The 20,770-nt window shown below is 48.0% G+C and overlaps 2 protein-coding genes across 2 annotated transcripts; both read right to left on the bottom strand.

Annotated features, from left to right (window-relative positions):
* Position 1: 1 nt before the first annotated feature.
* LOC144984417 (protein O-GlcNAcase-like) lies at positions 2-8,663 on the bottom strand. Its single transcript, XM_078932718.1, has 17 exons — positions 8,209-8,663; positions 8,043-8,094; positions 7,585-7,682; positions 6,957-7,087; positions 6,594-6,765; positions 6,409-6,507; positions 6,192-6,331; positions 5,983-6,124; positions 5,394-5,492; positions 5,089-5,318; positions 4,483-4,657; positions 4,324-4,409; positions 3,513-3,605; positions 3,348-3,439; positions 3,143-3,263; positions 2,937-3,066; positions 2-237 (listed from the first exon to the last, which is right to left on the bottom strand). The coding sequence occupies exons 1-17, from the start codon at positions 8,276-8,278 to the stop codon at positions 101-103; spliced, it is 2,067 nt and encodes a 688-aa protein (XP_078788844.1). The 5' UTR covers positions 8,279-8,663; the 3' UTR covers positions 2-100.
* Positions 8,664-9,419: 756 nt separating this feature from the next.
* LOC144984213 (uncharacterized) lies at positions 9,420-20,150 on the bottom strand. The gene is made up of 11 exons (XM_078932453.1): positions 19,974-20,150; positions 18,269-18,364; positions 17,445-17,588; positions 15,013-16,234; positions 13,775-13,828; positions 12,382-12,997; positions 12,181-12,297; positions 12,047-12,110; positions 10,715-10,836; positions 10,488-10,639; positions 9,420-9,771 (listed from the first exon to the last, which is right to left on the bottom strand). Exons 1-11 carry the CDS (start codon positions 20,052-20,054, stop codon positions 9,671-9,673), a joined length of 2,769 nt encoding a protein of 922 aa, XP_078788579.1. The 5' UTR covers positions 20,055-20,150; the 3' UTR covers positions 9,420-9,670.
* Between the last annotated feature and the right edge of the window lie 620 nt (positions 20,151-20,770).

Genomic DNA, 20,770 nt, shown 5'->3' with positions numbered 1-20,770 from the left:
ATGTGTCACACAAACTCATTTATTAAACAGATTTTTCAGAAAATGATCATCTTAAATCCATCAGGATCACGTCAAAACGGATTTCAGGGCCCCGGAGCATTCACAGACCCGCCGCCAGCACCAGGACGTCCTGAGGAAGGTCAACCCCGGACATGTGCTTGAAGGAGCCCAGCTTGGAGAAGAAATCAATCATCCTCCGATCGCTGGCTCTCAACTCACAAAACGCTCCTCTGGATCCTGAAGGACAGAAGATGAGCTTCATCAGAGAGTTTATACGTTCAAATATGAATCCAAATAAGCGTCAGAATCCCTCAAACTGACATTTAACTCCCAACCAAACAAAGAAACCCATTTGTCTGAAAGTGTTTGACAAATGTATCTGCTCAATGAAATGTTGGTTACCACAGTTACAGCAGTTTGACATGAATCTGGGTTTGGAAGGTGATGGAGATGTTTGAAGCGTTTTGATCAGGAAGCCCTGGACTGAACTGCAACAGAGCTGCGGATGCAACGATTCATTTTCTCCATATTTGGTTCCCATCTTGATTTTTGGGCCAAATTATTTCTGTTTCGATGTGATTTGTGTATCACATAAGAAATCTGAAAAATCCTTTCTTTTAAATTTGCTCAAATGCAAGTAACAAAGAAAAACATTTCAGTTGGCAAATACTAAACCTAGGGGGATGTAATAGAAGAAATAATACATTTCTTCTATTAAGCAATACATGTTTGACACTTTCAACATAAACATACTGGTATGCAGCAGGGATGCAACGATTCACTTTCCCCACGATTCGGTTTAACGAATTGGTTCTGGATTGAGAATTGTGGCGTCCCTGAACAGAGCAGGAGGTGTGGGTTTGAGACTGAAGATCTCTCAGATGGAGAGCAGACTGAGCTGCTGGCCTGGCATGTGGCGCCTGGCAATCAAATTCCATTTTCGGGCAGCATAAAGGAGTGGAAAGGGTGCCATGACTTTGGAGCAGACTGCAGGAATCATTCTGCTGCAGGTGAACCTGTAAAGCAGACTGACCCAGCAGGGACAGACCGGTCCACGAACCACTGGATCCCTGGTCCATGGGCTGAAGCGATCGTGCTGCTACCCCACCACACCCTGGGGAAGATCCAGCTACAGGGAGTCTTAAAACACGCCGCTCGCAGCAGAACCACAGATGTTTTTCTGGACGTTTTTATGCCTCAGAAGCATCAAACACACCTCACTGGGCAGGAAAGGCATGTGTGGAGCTGGAACCCATCAGGAGGGAGGACAGCATGATGCAGCTGAAGCCCCATAGCAGAAGTAAAGAGGTGGTGCAGCAACGTGCTGCTAAGTTTGAAGGTCTTTCACAGATATCAGCATCCTGGACTTCATGGCTGCTGTTTGCTGGGATGGACTGAATCGCTCCATGCTTCAGAAGAGGGAGCTGCTGCATGCAGGGTCAGCGTTCACACAGCAGGGGGCAGAAGCAACATGGCTTTCTGAGGGGTATTTTAGGTAACGACACCTGAAGGCATGTAGCGCCATCTAGCGGACAAAAAGATGAAAAGGATGAATACGGACAGGTGAAGCTCCACGATGCATCAGCAAATCTGCGCTTCAGCATCCTTTGAGGGAGAAACCAGCTCACTCAACTCCCCTTCAGAATAAAAGCAGCAGTGAGGTTTTTCCAACAGATAAAGTCAGAGTTTCAGAGACATTAAAGGTACAAAGGAAAAACACGGTTGTGTCCTGCAGTTGACTGAATTTCAACTAATCTAGCAGGGTTCAGTTATCGTTATCGTTCAGAGAAGATAAACAGGTAAAATATATGAGGATCTCCATATGTGTTGATGGGGAAAGAGCTGTCAGGTATTTGTGAACGGCTTCACCCGATTGAACAGAAGGTTTTCCCTTAAGGCTGAGGTCCAACTGCATTTACACAAAAAAAAAAATCCATCAGATCTGTCAATCTAAATTACTCTCCAGAGTAAGATCTGATGAAAGCTGAAACAGCATCCAGAGCTGCAAAATGAGCACTACTGCTGCTTCACCAGAGCCTCCAGAGGGCGCTACGATGCAACACGGGCAGGTAAGAGCAGGCTGCTGCTAACGGGACAAAGTCAAACAGAAAAAAAGGAGTTCCCTTTAAGACTCAACCAAAGTCCAAAAGTAAGGTCTCCACCCATGCGTGCGTGTGTGTGTGTGTGTGTGTGTGTGTGTGTGTGTGTGAGCTGCAGTCAGCTGGATACACCAGAAACATCTGATCAGTCCTGCAGCCTCTGCTCTCCTGCTCCCTCATGCCGTCTATGTTCCAAAAACGTCTTTCCATTCATCGTCATGTAAATGACTAAAAGCTGATCATTTATCATTCCATCTTCTCGCTTAGTTCAGGGATCTGCAACCTCACGCTTCTGGAGCCACATGTAGCTCTGAAGAGAAATGTTAAAGCTGAGAATAAATAACGAGTTTGTAGTTTGGGTTCTTTTGTTTTAGTTTAGGCAGTTTTGTAGTGATTTGGAATGAGCTTATAGCACATATTCTCATCATCTGCTGCACTGCGATGTTTAGTTGCTGTTCAGAGGAGATGTGCATCTACATATAATTTTTTTTTTTTGGGGGGGGGGGGGGGGGGGGGATTCTTTACCAATGTGGTACAGAATATTTTATAGAAAATATGTTTGAATATCTTGCATCTTAGTTCAAGTAAATCTATTGCAGCAGGAGGATCTTAGTTGACACATGGTGCATTTTATTTTGAAAGGGACTTTTATCTGCTGCTGAAAAAAGTAAAAGAAAATTAAAGAGGATATAACTTAATTATTGTAACGATTTTAACGCTGCTTTTTCTAAACGAATGGTTTCATCGTGGCTCTCAATGGGATTTTGGTCGGTCAGAAACTGGACCAAATGTGATGATGTCAAATTAAAGTTCTGGGATCAGAAGGTCTCCACCCACCACTGCTCCTCAGGGACGACAACAGCAGAGCCATCATACGCCTGGCAGGTGAGGGGTCGGTGACTCGGGGCAGCACCTGCAGTCCGACCAGGGAGGGGAAGTCCTCACACAGGGAGGGGCTGAGCGCCCTCTGCAGTTCAGGGAGAAACGCTGAGCAAAGTCTCCTTCAGCTCTGATGGAAAACAACAACATGCTGCTGTGATCACCTGAAACTTGGCTGCAGCTGGTCTGGCATCAATGAGAGCAAACGCATAGCCGCACACCCCCACGTCGTCCTCCATTACAAAGGCATTTCCAGGGGAGGGGGGCACTTCCCCAGAGGACAGGCTGCAACGTCAGAGAAGAGGAAATAATATGATGAGGGAAGCAGAAAAAGAGGAAAAAGTCCCAAACAGAACGCTGCTTCATTACCCATCACTGATCAGTGGTGGCTGCATCATCATAGGGGCTTTGTCGCCTGCCCCCCCTTTCTGCATCTCCTTGAAGACCCTTTGAACGGTAGTCTGGAATGACACACGTCCTCATGTGAACCCGGATCAGGACGGAACCCGGGAGGGAGGCAGTGAGAATCCTCACCTGGTCCTCGGCGCTGTATGGCCGGACGGTGTAAACCGCCGTCATGGGGGGGTGTCTGAACAGGTCCCTGTTCCCGTGTCCCGGCAGCATCCTCTGCAGGAACATAAAGGCAGGTCAGAGGGACGCTCCGTGTTTCTCCCAGTCAGGCTTTGTCCTTGGAAAACGCGGACAGAACCATTTTAAATCCTGCCGGCTCTCACCTAACTGGGCGGGGCTTAGACAAACTCACAGGTGACTTAGGTTCTCACAAGCATCACAGGGATTTGGGGAGGGGGGGAGTAACCACAAACAGGTACTGGTCCAGGGACATCATCCTAGAGCCGGCCTCTGCAGCATGTCTGCGCCTCGCCCACGGAAACAAACATCTAATCTTTAGCAAAGATGGATGTGCGTATTGTGCATAAGAAAGGAAAGCGTTTTGTCGATCGCCGCTAGCTCTGCAGAGAAAGTGTGTGTGTGTGTGTGTTATTCTGGGGGTTATTCCTGGAAGGGGCTGTTCCTCATTCATCTATGTCGCACAAATGTGACCCACTCATTTTCGTGAATTGGGAGGGGCTGGTGCACAGAGAGCAGGTTTTTAGAGTAATGCTCAGAAATGCGGGAACAGATCAAAATACCGCTTCGTGGTTGTTTTCTGTGAGGAATGAGCATTATAGTACACATAAAAGCTCAAAAAAGGTAATTTTGCATGATATAGGTCCTTTAAGGAAACATCTAGGGTCCTCTGGGACTTTTGGTCAAACACTTCCTGTAGAACGTCACAGAACACCAGCAGAGTTCTGCTCAGAAATCCCGGCGCTGGTTCACCTACCTGGAACTCCCCAGAGAGCCCCCCCCTGAAGCCCCAGGGTTCGGGGTCATCAGTCATCAGCTGTGCGGCCGGTGAGTCCTGCCCCCCTGAGGAGAACAAAGCAGCGTCATGGGGTCTGACTGTTACCCTGGCCGGGCGCGGGCACACACGACCCCTCACCAAGCGCCTTGACGTGGGCGCACGCCAGCCCCACCCCACTCTTGATGTCACAGATGTAGTTGTAGAGGTCGTAGAGGATGCGGCGGTTGGGAGCGTTGGACAGCCGGTTGAACATCTGCACCACCGCCTTGCACATCTGATCGAAGTGCTGCGCTCGGCAGCGCCACTCCTCTGTCTGGGGGGGGGGACAGGTGTGTTAGCAGGAAGCGCTGCCAGACAAGATGCTCCGACTGCAGAACTAAATACTGACAGAAGGTCAGATGCATTGCAGGTACACATCTGCTCGGAGATCCTGAACCTCTGATCTATAGAAACCCATCGGGAGGGTAGAGAGGACCTCCAACGTCATGAAACCTCAGCTGTGATGCTAGAAAACTTTTGAGGCCTTTTAAAGTCGACTATAACCCATTAAAGTGAGTAAACCAGAAGAACCAACAAGAATCCTGAATGTTTTTCGTGCCCAGCGTGGACCAAAGCCGTTGAAGAACCAGAAGACCTCAAAATCAAAATCTCAATTTTTCCAAATCAACCTCACAATGTCCCCTGTCCCCCTGGGATAGGGGTACCCCCCCCAACACCCCTAGGCCCAATAGTGGCGGTCTTCACCTGCTCAGTCTGACTGTGGGTCTTCAGCCAGTCCAGCTCCTGCAGCATGCTCCTGGCTGTGGGCCCGTGCTCGTACGGCAGGTAGAAGAGGTCGGACAGCAGCTTCAGGTCGTCCAGAGTCAGGGGCTCTGCAGTGTACAGCGGGTTCTCCTCAGGTCCCGGGACGTAGGGACTCTCCCCCGAGTCCGTCTGCATCCACTCCTCTTTTGAAGAATCTTTTTTGAGTTGGCCTGAAAAAACCAAAAGCCTGTGAGAAACCTGATCTTCTTCTGCCTTCAGGGTCGTTCAGCGAGCATCTGCTCCACCTGCTGCTCCATCCGCGCTCATCAACTCCAGCAGCCAGTCGGAGAGGGCCAGGTTTAGGGCTTTGGTGGGGCTGTAGCCGCAGTCCTGCCCGTCTTCACCTGAGGTCACACAGGATCCACACCATCATGCCACCTCCACCATGTCTGTTGTTCTTTTTTTTTTAGAATGAAACTTCTCAACGATGGAAAGCTAAAATGATGAGCTAGCTAAGAACAGACGGCAGAGTTTAGACATTCTACCCTAAAACAAGGAAGACAATGAAAAAGACTGGACCTCCAACGGTGGTTCCATCTGAACCAAACAAGTTTCTACTCTGACAGTTCTAGTACAAGAAGTTTCATACCGAACCAGATCTAAAGGATCTTCCAAAACTCATCCTCCTGTTGTTCATTCTGAGGGTTCTGTCGGAGTCCTTCTAGCTCTTCAACCGTCTTCTCTTCTTGGGTCAGAAGAACTGTCTGGTATTTGTCTCCAGCCAACATTTACTGTGCGTTTCCTCTTTAACCATGTGAACCAGGAGCTCTTTCAAAGCTTTTCGGTCACCAGTCCTTATTTTTGCTGAGGTTTGAAGGTGTAGCAGGCTCTCACCCATCTCCACGTCCGGCGCTCCTCCGTCAGCAGATCTGCACCACGTGGCCAAAGTGTGGATGGCCACAAAGTTGGGGTAAAACTCGCAGTTGGGGTTGGTGAGCACTCCTCTCAGTTTGGGAATCAGCTCAGTGGGCCGGTCCTATTCGAAAAAGCAAACCCCGGTGAGGATCACAGCACATCTTCACAGACGATGCTGTGGAATCTACCTTATAGGGTCCCAGGAAGAGCCTCTGCGGATCGTAGTCGTTGGCGTGAATGTTGTCCCAGATGACCGGCGGCCTCTTCAGCACAGAGGTAACCTCTACTATGGACTCCACAGAGATTTTGTGGGACACCACCTTTGGACCTGAACATTCCAAAGGAGAGGAATTCAGAAGGTCTGTGAGGAGTTCAGGGATGGAGAACCGCTTAGGCAGGCCGTACCCGTCCACAGGATGTCGATGCCCGGCAGCAGTTTCTCCCCCACAGTCTGCAGGTAGGAGGACTGGGACACGGAGGGGGTGCAGAAGGCAGCACAGTAGTCTGAAGGGGCGGGACAGAAACATTTGATGTTCTCACACAGCCGATGGAACACAAACGTTTAGGAAATGTTCCACCGGAGCTCAGACCTGTGGGGCAGAACAGGAAAGTCTCAGGACTTCTCAGGTGCTCGTACACCTGGTTGGTGATGGACACCTGAGCGTGGGCGAAGGAGCTGAAAGCCTTCTTGTCGGCGGCGCACATTTCTGCCTCAATGTCATCAAAGAGCAGAGAGAAGGAACTGCAGCCGAACTGCTTCACCTGAAAAAGAGCCAAACACGTCGGCACGTCCTGGCGCTCTGGATCAGGGTCACGCGGGTTCACGCCCCAAGCAGTATCCTGCAGCCCGCTTTACTGCTGGGAGTCCCACATTAAACAAAGCCCAGGACACCATGAGGCACGGGCGGCGCTCCACCCCCACCTCCACCAAACCCGGAGCAGAGAAGCCCTACCTGATCCAGCTTCCTCTTCAGAGCCACCACTTCTTTGGGGTTAGAAAAGGTTATGTCCAAACCGGGAGAGATGGCGTAGATGAACTCCACCTGGTGCTGCTTGGCTGCTGAAATCAGGGCCTTCAGCTGGTCTGGGGAAAAAAACGGAGATGCGTCAGTCTGGATCCTGACTGAGACCAGACTGAAGATCAACCCAAAAGACGGATTTCCTTCTGCTGGTTTGTCAGCTTTCACTGGTGGTTGATGAACCTGCAGCATGCCAGCAGGACGAGCCTGAACTGTGAATTTCCGTGCCAGAAACACAAGAGAGGAAAACCAGCAAGTTCTTGAAAAAAAAATAATAATAGAAGCGGGGAACTGTTCCTCTCTGGTGCTGGTGGCAGAACCAAAAATGGATGCCCTTCCTGACACGACCCTGGATTTTATCCGGGCTGGGGACCAGCACACTTATACTTGGACCCCCTCTCAGAGACTTAAAGTGATTATTTTGAAAATGTGTTTGTGCTTCTAGAAGGTTTGTAATGCCATATGAATTCATATTTCCTCAATTTTGCTGAAAAATTGTGCTTCACAATCGCCTACCCCCTGATCTACAGGCTTTGAGCAGCGGGCAGCTCAGTGGTCTCACCTGCCTCCTCAGGTGAGTACAGCTCTCTCCAGTACATCCGGTGCTTGTAGTCGTCTTTGGGGGCGTACAGGTACGTGTTCAACCCCCACTGCTGCTCCCTGGTGAAGCCAAAGGTGGAAATGTAACCAGAAAACGTTTCTCTAAATCCACCTTCTTTAACATTTTAATCCAATTCAAATGAACACCAAGATATTTAAAAAATAAATAAATCTTTTTTTCATAAAACCCTAAAATATATCCTCATCTTTTAGATTGTGAAATGTTTAATAGTTGGAGATGGGAAACAAAACGCTGAAAAACAAAAAACTAAATATCTAAAGAAGCTGAAGTCTGACAAAGTGAAGAAAGAGTCTCTGCAGTAAAGATGGACACAGACTCAGTGAAAGAGTGCATTAATGAGACGGTGCATTTTAAAATAACTTTTCCTGCATTTGGACTAAGTTCTGAAGAAGGGGCACCTCTTGAAGAGCTCCGTCCTCTGCTCCATGGTCCACGGTCGCCCGTAGAAACCTGCGTCAAGCAAAGGCACGGTTACTTTCTTAGGTCTTCCCTGCAAACATCCGGGTCGACAGCATGCCTGCGGTCCCGTCCCGGCAGGTGAACTCCGGTCCCCGCTCTGCTCACCTTCCACCACCCCGCTGATGAAGCGGGGGGTCCCGGAGGAGCCCCCCCGCTGGGCCCCGTCTGCAGACATGCTCTGTCTCTTCCTTCTGGATCAGCGTCTCTCATGCGCATGCGCAGACAAGGTGGGTCACAGGCTGTATGAGGCTTAAGTCCAAAACCGTAAAAAGTGTGAGTTTATGAACTTTACGCACTTTCTAAATGAAATAGCTTAAGATGATGGCGGAAAGCTGCCGTGACCAGGTTTTGATGAAGAGTGTACGGTTCAATAATGTTTAACTCGTTTTTATTTTTTATTGTGAGGAAAAACTGTTGGTTTTATTATCAAAGTTCAGTAAATTCCGATCAAAGTGCGCTTTTGAACACTTTACTCTCATTCACCGGATAAAATCCGTTTTTAACATCGAAATACATAAAACGGTTATTGTGCGATCACGTCAGAAGGCGACTTCCGGGTGGACGTCTTAAAGGGACAGCTCAGTCTAAAGGTGATTGGCTCACGCTCAGTCTCTGCTCCGGTCAAAGGTCAAAGCCCATACAAACTCTTATCAGAAAAATATGTTTTTACACCCGGATTACCAGCAATAAACCGAGCAGAGATGCGCTTTTAAAATAAATAAGTAACTTTTAGGGCGCTTTAAAAGAGCCGGGGCAAAGTCCTTCCTTTCTTGAAGACAAATTAGGTGAAAACAAGTTTATTTCTCCTGTTCGTGACAACTGAATCATAAAATGAAAAATCTGTTGTCAGCTGAGTTTAAAAAGACGTCAGAAAAATTAAATGTTTTAGAAATGAGAAACATTGTTATAAAATTCATATTTTTTCCTTTTAAAAAAAAGTGTTCCATGAATCTTTAATGATTTAATGAAACAGTAAGTTTTTTTAAAATCTAGTTTGCAGCTTCTGTTCTTGTTCTTTTTAGAAATCCTTTTCTTTCTATAGCTTTGTAATAGGTCTGTTGTTACTGATATATTTTTGCTAGTATAGGGAAAATAATTTATTTAAAATTAGGACCACCCCCACCCCCACCAAGGGTCAATCTGTGGCTCTCTGACAGCTTACACCCTCAGTCTGAATGACTGTAAATGAATTCTTCATCACTCCTCATCATCACTGAGATTCCTCCTTTGAAGTTGAAATCAACTTCATCACCGTCAAATCCAGCGGCTGGACGTTTAAGGAAAACATGAATAAAAAGATTTTTAGCAAACAAGAGTAATAGAAAAACACAGATAAAGATCCTTTATTTTTTAGAAAATAGCATTGATGCTCAGAAAGCAACATTTGACTTAAAGTGTTTGACATTTTCATACAACCTAAATGCAGCATGTCTGAAAAAGTGCCCAAGTGTTTTTTCATTCATACAAAAACCACACATTCAGCATCAAAACCCGCATAAATCCAGGCGCTGCGGCATCAGTGGCGTGTGAAGCTCTGAGGTCGCGCTCAGCACGTCTTCAGCCTTTGCTACCTCTGCGATCCGCCCTGAGCCTGTCTGAGCAGAGCATCAAAGTCCAGGTCTTCAAACTGGTCCTGGGGGGGCGACGGGTCGGCATCTCTGCTCGCATCTGAGGGAAGAAGCAGAGTCGGATTAGCGAGGGGGAGGGGGAGGGAAGAAACATGATATGAATCCAGGATGAAGACAGAGCCCCCCTCCCACCCCTAACCTCCTCTGTTTAGTGTGATTTCACCTTGTCATACATGTTCAAGAGTGCACTAAACAGCCCACAGAGTTCACAGCGGACAAGCAGGGAGGGGCTTCTTCTTTTTTACTAGCGCATGTCCGCCATGTCAAAGTGGTAAAAATCTCATGAATCCTGTTCCACAGCTCTATTCAGATATCTGAAAGACTTGGTGTCACAGAATTCCAGCTGGGAACAAACCGGACTGATTCATTTCTCCTCCATGACCAAATTTCAAACGATTGGCACTTCTTATGAATTCAAACTGACACTATCCATACGTCACTACCAAATCCGGAGTCCGTGATTGGTCAAAGTTTGACCTGCTTCAACTGCTGAACGCAGTTCAGAACAGTGTGAACGCGTGAACATCAGAGCTTTGAAAGCGGAAGCGTGAAAACACATCAGCGAAAAGCACGTTTACGCGTTTTTACATAGAATGTTACCGACCAGACCAGACCAACTCCTTAAAGCCGAGTTGGTTCTGCAACCTGACATACGACGGGAAGAACTAGTTTGTTCTCGTGTCTCTGAACGTGACAATGGTCTGCTGATGGAAAGGAGAGCACAGGAGTACCTCCCTCATCAGGAGGTGCTCTCACCCAGATCAGAGTAGTCGGAACTGCAGAACTGCCGTCTTCCTCCAAAGCAGATGTCGAACGGCAGCTCATCCTGCCGGCGGAGTTTGCTGCCGTTGTCGATGGCTGCGAAGGCGTCCTCCGTGTTGTAGAAGGTCACAAAGCCGTAGTGGTCGCTGTGCAGAGGAGAAGAGGGAGGAGTTTAGAGGTGAGGAGAGACAGGCTGAAGCAGGACAAACCAGCGCGCTCACCCTTGGTCTCTGAAGTGAAGCGACACACACTCCACCTCCCCAAACTGGGAGAAGCGCTCCCTCAGCTCGCCAGGGGTCATGCTTCTGCGGATGCGGCCCACGTACACCACCCTCCTCTCATCCTGCAGAAAAGCATTTGGAAAACGGCCAAACATCACCAAGGAGCAAACTGTGTGCCGACATTTTCCTGACCTCCAAACTGCAACACAAGGGCTGAATCTGAATTCTTCCCCCACCCTTCCGGCATCTCCCTATCCCTCCAATTATGGGGGCATTTGGAGGGATAGGGGTTTCCAAATTCGTTTTTTTGGAATGGGAAACCCTCGTGGCGAAGGGCTCTGTATCCTTCCGCCGCGATGGTAGTCGGTGTTGCGCTGTGCCGCGGCAGCGAAGCGCTTTTCTCCACGTGTGCTCTGAAGCACAGGAGTTTACATGTTAATGTAGGGAAAGACTTTTTGTTTTAGCATGACCCTTTAAAGTTATAAACCTGACATGTTTCTTCTTTGTTGTGTACACAGTGGATTTAGAATGCTGACGTGTTGCCACTGATGCACCTCTTTACGGGTTTATATTCACTGAAGTTATTAATTATACTTGATTTAAAGGACTCTTTTTATTTGCTGACATTTGTGTTCCACTTACATGTCCTCCTCCATTATAAGAATTAGTTATTGCTTGTTCTGTATAGAGGATGGATGCTGTTCGGCCTTGACTTCAGGTCGACCCCAGCAGACACCTCTGCAGCACTGGACTGGGCGCTAGGAGGCATAAACACCTCCACCTCCATGTGTCGATTTAGTGGATTTATGCTATGAACTTAGCTTGTGCTGAACTTCTTGGAGCTGGATCTATAAACATTTGGAGGATGGACAGCAGATAAACTATATTGAACTGACTATGTTTTGTTGTTGATCAAATATGAATATATATTCATTCTCTGCATCTTAGTGTCGCCTGTCGTCATTGAGCACTTCCTCTAAGACGAACATCGGTCCTTAGCATTAGCTTTAACTAGAGTGTAGTGAGATTCTAGTTAAATAACACTACCTACTACCTACCTTCACTGCATGGAGATCACTCTGTGCCACACAGGTTGTCTTTTATTTTGAAAGGAAGTCATGTGAACCTCTGTCAAAAGTTATAAACTATTTCATATTTAAATTAAAGAAGAAAAAAAAGAGTATTTTCTATTTTTGTTTGATTTATGCCAAAAACAATAGTTCATTTATATTTATCATTATAATAGGAAAAACATGATAGTGTCCTATTGTTTACATCACTGTACATCACTGTCGCACCCCCCCCCCCCCCCCCCCCCCCCCGTTTACTCACGATGGCTCTCAGTTTCTGGATCCTGACGTCCAGCCTTCCTCCCAGCCTCTGGGCCTCTCTGCTGCTGCAAGGATGAAGAATGAAGGATGAAGACCACGTTTCTTTGTTGCAGTAAAGTGATCAAAGAGTCTGACCTGTGAGCATCTCTGTGTCTCCGCCAGCAGATCTGCGGGGAGGGTGAGTGGGACCGGGACCGGGACCAGGATCTGGACCTGGAGTGGAGCATCCTGTATGGTGGTCTGCGGTGGATCCTGCAGTACAAACAAATGAAAGTTTGAGATTCTGGGTTTTCAGGAGAGGGACTCAAACTGCAGAGAAGAGACGAAGAGGAGTGCCTGGTTCTTTCAGGAGACAGGGATGCAGAGCTGCAGGAGGAGGATGAGGAGGAGCGGGAGCTGCAGCTGGGAGAGCGCCGCCTCCTCCTGCCTCTGACAGGGCTGGGGGGTGGAGTTGGGAGCCCACACACACGTATTTGTTCTTCTTCATCCTCATCTGCCGTCGGGTCGGCCCCTCTGGGGTCATGCACCTCCCACTGCTCATAGGGGGGGCTAGAAGCCACCGTGAACTGAGGAGGTCCAGACTGGTGGTCCAGGAGCCCGCAGTAGTCGTGGTCAGAGGCAAAAAACACAGGAGGCTGTTTGTGGGGGGGTGGAGGACTCCAGCTTTTCTTCTTGGGGGGTAGAGGGCGGGGGTCAATGATCTGAATGGGCTTGGATGCAGAGTTTTTCTGTTTGGTGCTCAGGATGACCTCTGTGCAGAGCACCGCCTCACTCCCCCAGCTGAGGAGATCCTGCAGCCTCCCTCCAGCACTGGGGGGTTGATGGGGCTCCAAAGATCTGGAGGTGAGCTCAGGCTCTGCAGGGCTGTCCTTGTTCAGATGATTCTCTGAGGGGGGGATTGAAAGTGAAGCAGCAGGAAGAAGTCTGGACTCACAAACCACACCCCCCAAGGCTAAAAGGAGAAAAGAGGGTCAGGAAGTGAGACGTGGAAAAAGACGTGTGACCTCCATCAATCAAACGTGTGAAGGAAAATAGTGTTAGTGTGTGTAGTGTTATTGTGAGCAGTTTGTGCGATTAGTGTAAGTGTGTGTGTGGTGTCAATGTTGTATGAGTGTGTGTTGTGTTAGTGTGTGAGTAGAGTGTGTGAATGTAGTCTGTGTTGTGTTAGTGTGTGTGTTGTGTTAGTGTGTGTCATGTTAGTGTATGTGTGTGTTGTGTTAGTGTGTGTCATGTTAGTGTATGTGTGTGTTGTGTTAGTGTGTGTTAGTGTGTAGGTGTAGTGTGTGTTGTGTTGGTGTATGTGTGTGTTTGTGTATGTGTGCGTTGTGTTAGTGCAGGGGTGGGCAATTCCAGGCCTCGAGGGCCGGTGTGTCTGCATGATTTCCAGATAGTCTTGCCCTACTCATGCCTGATTACCTGGTTCAGGTGTGTCCAGCCAATAATCTTGCCCTACTCATGGCTGATTACCTGGTTCAGGTGTGTCCAGCCAATTAGAACATGCCAGAGCAGGGTATGATGGAAAACATGCAGGAATGCGGCCCTCAGTGCCCACCTCTGTGTTAGTGTATGTGTGTTGTGCTAGTGTGTGTTATGTGTTAGTGTGTAGGTGTAGTGTGTGTTGTGTTAGTGTGTAGGTGTAGTGTGTGTTGTGTTAGTGTGTAGGTGTAGTGTGTGTTGTGTTAGTGTGTGTGTTGTGTTAGTGTGTGAGTGTAGTGTGAGTTGTGTTTACCTTGTGTTTGTTCAAACTGCTGCAGCAGGCTGGTCAGATCTGCAGCTTCTATTCCTGTCAGATAGGGGGCAGCAGTGAGTCATCATTTGGTTTCAATCCTATGAATCAGGAGCAGAACCTCCACCTGAACTCCAGACCAAGAACAACATCCACCCAAATATCCGACCATGTCTGCTGCAGAACATGGAATGGATTACATGGACTGGATGTCTATAGTGATCAGCTGTTCAGCTAAAGGCATGCTGGGAAATGTTCGGACAGAGTAAACCTGTAACATTTAAATCCTGACAGTAAACGTGATGCTGCGTGTCGCCACATGGCAGCGAGGATCTCAGCTCTCAAATACCTTTTGGCCTCGTCTTTTGTCTTCTCCAGACAGGTTTGGACCTCTGAAGTTATGATAAGTTATTAGACATCCTGAGCAGATCAGCTAATATGGCGAGTAAAGGAAGTAAATCATGTGATCTGGGTTAAGTCAGTGACCCCCCCCCCACATGAAAACCTAAAGGCCCGTACACACCGGGACGAATATTCGCCAGGCGTTATTCGCCAGCGTTTTTCGTCACGTTTTTTGTGTTCACACCCAGGCGATTTTCGCTGACGATGAGTGGAGTGAACATGCAATTTCATTCCCTGACATTAGATGGCGCTTAATGTAAAACAGAAATACTCCTGTACACAAGGTGGCGCTGCGCAACTTTACGCTTCTTAAAGTCGCTTTTCACTCAGAAGAAGAGAGCAAGTATTTACGCGCTTGTCAGAATCAAACAAAGAAAACATGAATATTTCAAGCACCAGTAGCTCCAACTGGTGCTTGGTTCGGGGATATTTTAGAATGTCCGTCATTATTGCTTCGCGGCAGTGTAGACGCTACTTGGCGTCTATCTTCTTCGCTGGTATGTGTGCTCAGCAAGGCAGTTTTGTGTTTGAGCGCCCCCAAGTTGTGTTTTACTGTAACTTCAGAAGCTCCAGACACGTGAGCAAAAGCGCCGTTATCATTGGTCGAGTAGATTTCGACGCGACGCGTCGAAAAAAAAAAACGAACCCGAGGCGTTTTTTTTTTTCGACGCTTTAACGCCTGGCGTTTTTTCGCGTCGGTGTGCACACTCTCGTTGGTGCCCTTTGTTTAGTCACGAGGCGTTAAACGTCGGCGAAAATCGCCGGCGAAATTCGTCCCGGTGTGAACAGGCCTTAACACTGTGTGAACCTGAGCTTCTGTCTGCAGAGTGAGGGTTCACCTGAGTCAACAGCTGAATCTGCAGCTTTGCAGACAGCCTGGGGGGGTCGTGGGCCCTCAGGGGTGTGGGGGTGGTCCAGCTGCTCCTTGTCCTCCCCCCATCTCTCAGGATCAGGACAAACATCTGCGACATGAAGATGGTCTTTGCTTAAGGCTGACAGGAAGTGGTTTGAATCAGGTTCCTGCAGGCTGACAGGCTCCACCCTAGACACTGATGGGGGCTTTGCAGGGGGCGGAGCCTGCAGCGGGATGAGGGTGGGGTTTGGAGGATCACTGCTGAGCAGCTTTGGTTTCTTCACCAGACTTCTCCGGCTCCCGGCCGCTCTGACGTCAGGCCTGACAGGAGAAGAAACTTTGGGTTCAGGCTGGGGGGGCGTTAACACGCTGACTTGTGGGGCCTCAGAGAGGAGGTGGGTGTCTGCACGAGGGGGCAACTTCTTTGCTCTGCAAACACTTGTGTGTCCCTGGAAGCACAGGATGGGGGTCAGCTCTTTGGGGGCCTCAGACAGGGTGGGCCACTTGGTGTTGTAGTTCCCTCGTTTCTCCAGCAGGGGCCGCCCCTCCCTGCGGCGCCGCCTGTACTCCTGCAGACTCAGCGGTCTGGTCTTCCTCGCACTCTTTCCATGCTGAACGTCAGACTCCAGGTCGCTGCTCTGTGACGGGTCAGGTAGGGGCTCTGCTGGACTTTGGACACTTTGTGGACTCTTCAGATGAGCAGACTCATCCAAACTTTCAGCCTCCCCCCTGTGGAACAGCGCCACATGAACAGGACCAAAGCTCACCCTCTTCCTCTGTCTGGATGGAGCGGGTCTGGTGGAGTTTCCATTCAACAGGACGCTCTTCAACAGCAGACCTTTGCCCTCTCCTCTTCCTCCTCCTTCCTCCTCGTCAGATACAACGCTGATCTCCTGGTCACTGTCCTCGGCCGGCTGCTTGAACTTCCACACTTCTTCCCGGGAGAACAGGGGATGCCTCTTCCTCGCTCCATCCTCCTCCTCCACATGGAGCTCCAGACAGTACGGGTGCATGAGCTTCACCAGACTAACAAGAGAGCTGGATGAGAAGACCTCCACGTCTGCCTTGACCTCTTTACTTTCAGGGCACAACTGCTTTTGTCTTCTAAACCGCTTCTGTGTTTGGTTCTTGGTTCTGTCCGACTTCGTTTGGAGCTTCAGGTTTGGAGTTTTGGGTCTCCGTCTGAGTCTGCGAGCAGATGTTTGCTCCTGAGGACATCAGAGAAGATGAAACATGTGAGTCTGAAGAGTCAAATTCATATTTACAAACCTAATCTGAATGCTTTTAACTTGAAATAAAAACCAAAAGAAAAATCTTGAGTTGACCAGTATCACATTTGAAGAGCCCATGAGGTGGATAAAAGGCTGAACTCTGTTAATCTGTGCATCTATCCATCCATCTGTCCATCCATCCATGCATTCATCCATCCGTCCGTCCGTCCGTCCATCCATCAATCCGTTTATCCATCCATCCATCCATCCATTCATCCATCTGTGCATCCATCCATCCATCCATCACTCCGTCCGTCCATTCATTCATTCATGCATCCCTCCATCCATCCATCCGTCCGTCCGTCCATCCATCCATCCATCCATGCATTCATCCATCCGTCCGTCCATCAATCCGTTTATCCATCCATCCATCCATCCATTCATTCATCCATCTGTGCATCCATCCATCCATCCATCACTCCGTCCGTCCATTCATTCATTCATGCATCCCTCCATCCATCCATCCATCCGTCCGTCCGTCCGTCCATCCATCCATGCATTCATCCATCCGTCCGTCCATCCATCAATCCGTTTATCCATCCATCCATCCATCCATTCATCCATCTGTGCATCCATCCATCCATCCATCACTCCGTCCGTCCATTCATTCATTCATTCATGCATTCATCCATCTGTGCATCCATCCATCCATCCATCACTCCGTCCGTCCATTCATTCATTCATGCATCCCTCCATCCATCCATCCATCCGTCCGTCCGTCCGTCCATCCATCCATCCATTCATCCCTCCATCCATCCATCCATCCATCCATCAAACCTGTCGAATCCCTTTTGGGGTAAAGGAGTTACTCAACACTCTCAGGGTAAAGCTTTTCTTTCTGCCACTTTGATTCTCAAAGTCACTAAATGTTTCCTGACTTGATGGTGGTTCTCTGAGTCTTTTCCCTGAGGTCAAAATGTTGTCATGTGCAGAAAATCCTCTGTGGGGCAGTCCAGACCAAGGAGGGTGTCACACCGCTCCGTGAGGAGCTGCAGACCAACCACCGTTCGGAGGCAGAAGGCCTTCAGACGCTGACGCTTTAGCTCACAAAAATGAAATACCACCTTCAGAGAAGCTGTTTTGGTTCAGTAACCATGACGACAGAGCAGGGATGTGAACACAGTGAACTGGGTGCCACTGAACCCACCACAGAGCAGCGGTCGGGCTGCGACAGCAGCTCCGAGTCCGGCAGGGTGTCGAAGGGCGACGGAGCGGCCTCCTCGTCCTGCTCGCAGCCCAGCATCTCCGTCAGAGCCGACAGCAGGATCGCCTCCTCCGATTCCGTCTTACTCTGAAAAAGAGAACCGGGTCAAACTGGACCAGCCTCTGCCCTATGACCTTAGTGCGCCTTCTTGTGGTTGGCAGTGTTTTTATCCCTGTTCGCTGATCAGTTTGATAGATTTCAGTCATGTGACGAGTGTATCTGCCTGGAGAGAAACCGGGGTCAAAGATGGGGGACTTACGGTGACCTTTGTCCCGACAAAGGTCAAAGTTCCAAGCTCCTTCTAGAAGTTTAAAAAGTTTTAAGAAAAAAAGTTTGTCTATTTCAAAATTTGTAGTTTTTCCTTTTAGTTTTTAATGTAATAAAGGATCTTTTTAAAACCTGAAAGTTCTGCCTTTGTTGAGTTTAAAATGATAAATCGTGTGAAAATATTTTAGTTTTAGAAAACAACATTTGAGAACATGGAGCATGTAGTCGGATGGTTTCTGCAGACAGGTTCAGCAGACCCACTGGCCTATGACGAACAGATGACAGGACGGGCAACTCCAGCCCTTCAGGGCCGCATTCCTGCAGGCATTCTGGCATGTTCTATTCACCTGGTTCAGGTGTGTTCAGCAAATCCGTCATGAGTGGGGCTTGAATATCTGGACATTTTCTCAGACACACCAGCCCTCGGGGCCTGGAGTTGCCCATCTCTTCTACATTCATTCATGCAAATAGATGACAACAGCATCTTCAGTGGATCTGACCTCCGGTGCTGAAGAATCTTCAAAGATGGCCAGAAGGGAGCAATCCACACAGGAGGGAACGTCTGCAGTCTCCATATCTCCTCTGACCAGGACCGCCTGCACACATGAAGGGCAGACCGATCAGTGCTTTGAGCCCCAAATACATATATATATATGCAAACATCAACGTGCTCCACGCGCTCATGGAGATAAAAATGAATCAGAGGTTTTGACAAAAAGGATAAATGAAAAATGGCATCACAAAGACATGTTTTTTTTTGTTTGCTTTATTCTTTTCTTTATTATTTAATGTGAATTTAACCCATTTCAGCCCAAAATGCGGTCAAATATATGAGGGAAAAATAATTCAGGCTTTGAGATAAGACTGGAACACCCACTCGGGGCCTGGACCCGAAAACGGGGCTGAATTTGTGTCGGATCACTTCCAGATGTCAGATCGCAGTGCAGTCAGGCCATCACTTTGGAAACGATTCATTCAAATAAACACATGGTTACAGGGTTTAAAACCCAGCGCACAACAAGGTTGGCAGCGGGTGAGGTGCATCATGGGAGTTTTAATTTTTTAATGTCTTCTGTGTTATTTGAGTGGTTGTGTCAGGTGATTGTTGTGTTTTCTAATCAAACTGTGTGGAAGTTTTTCCATCCGTAATCCAAACTGATATTCAAAATTCAACAATGAATTTGCTCTTACATTTTGAGGACATATAATTTGAGGACACATAATGCATTCCACAATTTAGCTTAAAAAGATACATTTCGTTTCCTCGTCTGTTTTAACTTTATTTAGACATAATCTAAACTGTGAGGAAAGTTCTTCCATCTGCTCCTGCAACCCAGATTAGAGAGGATAGAAGGATGCACTTCAGATGAATTCAATCTGAAGAGTTTCTGAGACTTCTAGTCTACTTTATCTCTAAGTAATCACTATATTAACCACAGTATGAACCTCCTTGTTTTATTGTGCCTCCAGTCAAACTGGTCTTCAGTGAAGTAGAAAAAAGGACCTGAAAGCTCCAAGTATAAAACTTCATGTACTTCAATAGAAGTAAAGTTGTTCTTTACTTTCTTATTGAAGTTTAATGTCCTAATTTACTTCTTGCTTTCAGATGATGATTACAGTATTTTAGGTGAAAATGTTTTATTTGGGGCAGTTGTGTTTGGTTTGAGTTTCCTGTTATTTTGCAGGCTTTTAATTTGCTGAACAATACCGGAAGTCCTTTCTGATCGTCTCCATAGTCATGCAGTGGGCCTAATGAACGCTTTCTCAGGACCAGAAAAGTCTGGATCCGGCCCTGGGGGGGTGGAATGTGTCCGTTTAACTTCACATGCATGCCCAAGACCTGATCCAACAGTTAGCAAACTTTAAAGGTGATCACGTGAAGGTGTTCGGCGTGACAGCAGTCTTTCCGCTACTGGGTAGGGGCTGTGGCCATGTCGGTGCGGGGGGGTAAAGCGTCGCTGAAGCAAGTTAAGACGCGTGGCAGTCTCCCTCACATTCACCTGTGACACGTGTCCCACGCAGACGTGTCATAACCATGCTATCGTCTGTTTCCGAACGTCGAGCTCGCGCAGGTTCTACAACTACAGCAGGCAGTGTCGGCCACGTGTCGCCGCGCGCCGGCAGACCACGCGCGCAGCCCCACAGATTAACCCGTCTCTCGTATCCGGTTCATTGCCCCAGTGGGTTCGATTCGAAACCCAGTACCTGGTCAAAGGGGTCGTGTCCTGTAAATCCACTCGTTGTGGGGTTTAAACCACCTTCTATGCCGCTCCAGTGTGTCGCCATCTTGATCCCCCCTCGTGGCGCTCGCGCAGGCCGGATACGGCACGTGGTCACCAGCGAAAAGCGAATGCAGAGCTGATCTGTGATCAGTACAGCTGAGCGTCACGCAACGCAGGAGCGGCGGTAGATGAAACTAACAGGTCTGGGATCAGTTCATCCAATTCGCGTTTATTCTGATTTTTTAATATTTTTAAAACTGGGTTCTGTATTGCAAACGTTTGATTTTTCGCTATAAACAAAGCTGATTAAAGTCATTTAAGTCTAAAGTCTATTGAAATCAAAGATTTTTAAATCAGTTTTGATCAATGACATTGATGGCTGGTGAGGCACAGTCAGATTTACAATGCAAGCACTGAATATTTCACCATCCATCCAACAGCAGGTAAACGCATATAAGATACACACAAGAACAGATTTACCCTACAGAGAATATTTCTTTTATAGACATGGATTAAACACTCATCTTGTTTGTAATTTACTCATATATACCGTACTGCATATGACTGTAGACAAGGTAAGAGGAACTTGTGGCTTTTACTTTGGAATGTTTCACATTGGCAGACAGGCAGCAGCGCCTTAGAACCCACACTGGATTTTAGCTCATTGTGCCCCTGCGAAGCAAAACCAGGTTTCCGGCCCTAGTCCAACACCCAGCCAGCTGAGGTATCCAGCCACTGACTAGTTCAAGATAAAGAAAATAAGACACAGGAAGTTAACTC

The sequence above is a fragment of the Oryzias latipes genome, chromosome 1, assembly GCF_053564925.1.
Source record: "Oryzias latipes strain Hd-rR chromosome 1, Olatipes_Hd-rR_3.1".
Lineage (NCBI taxonomy): Eukaryota > Metazoa > Chordata > Actinopteri > Beloniformes > Adrianichthyidae > Oryzias > Oryzias latipes.
Note: the sequence above shows the minus strand (reverse complement) of the source record. Positions and strands in the feature narration are given on the sequence as shown.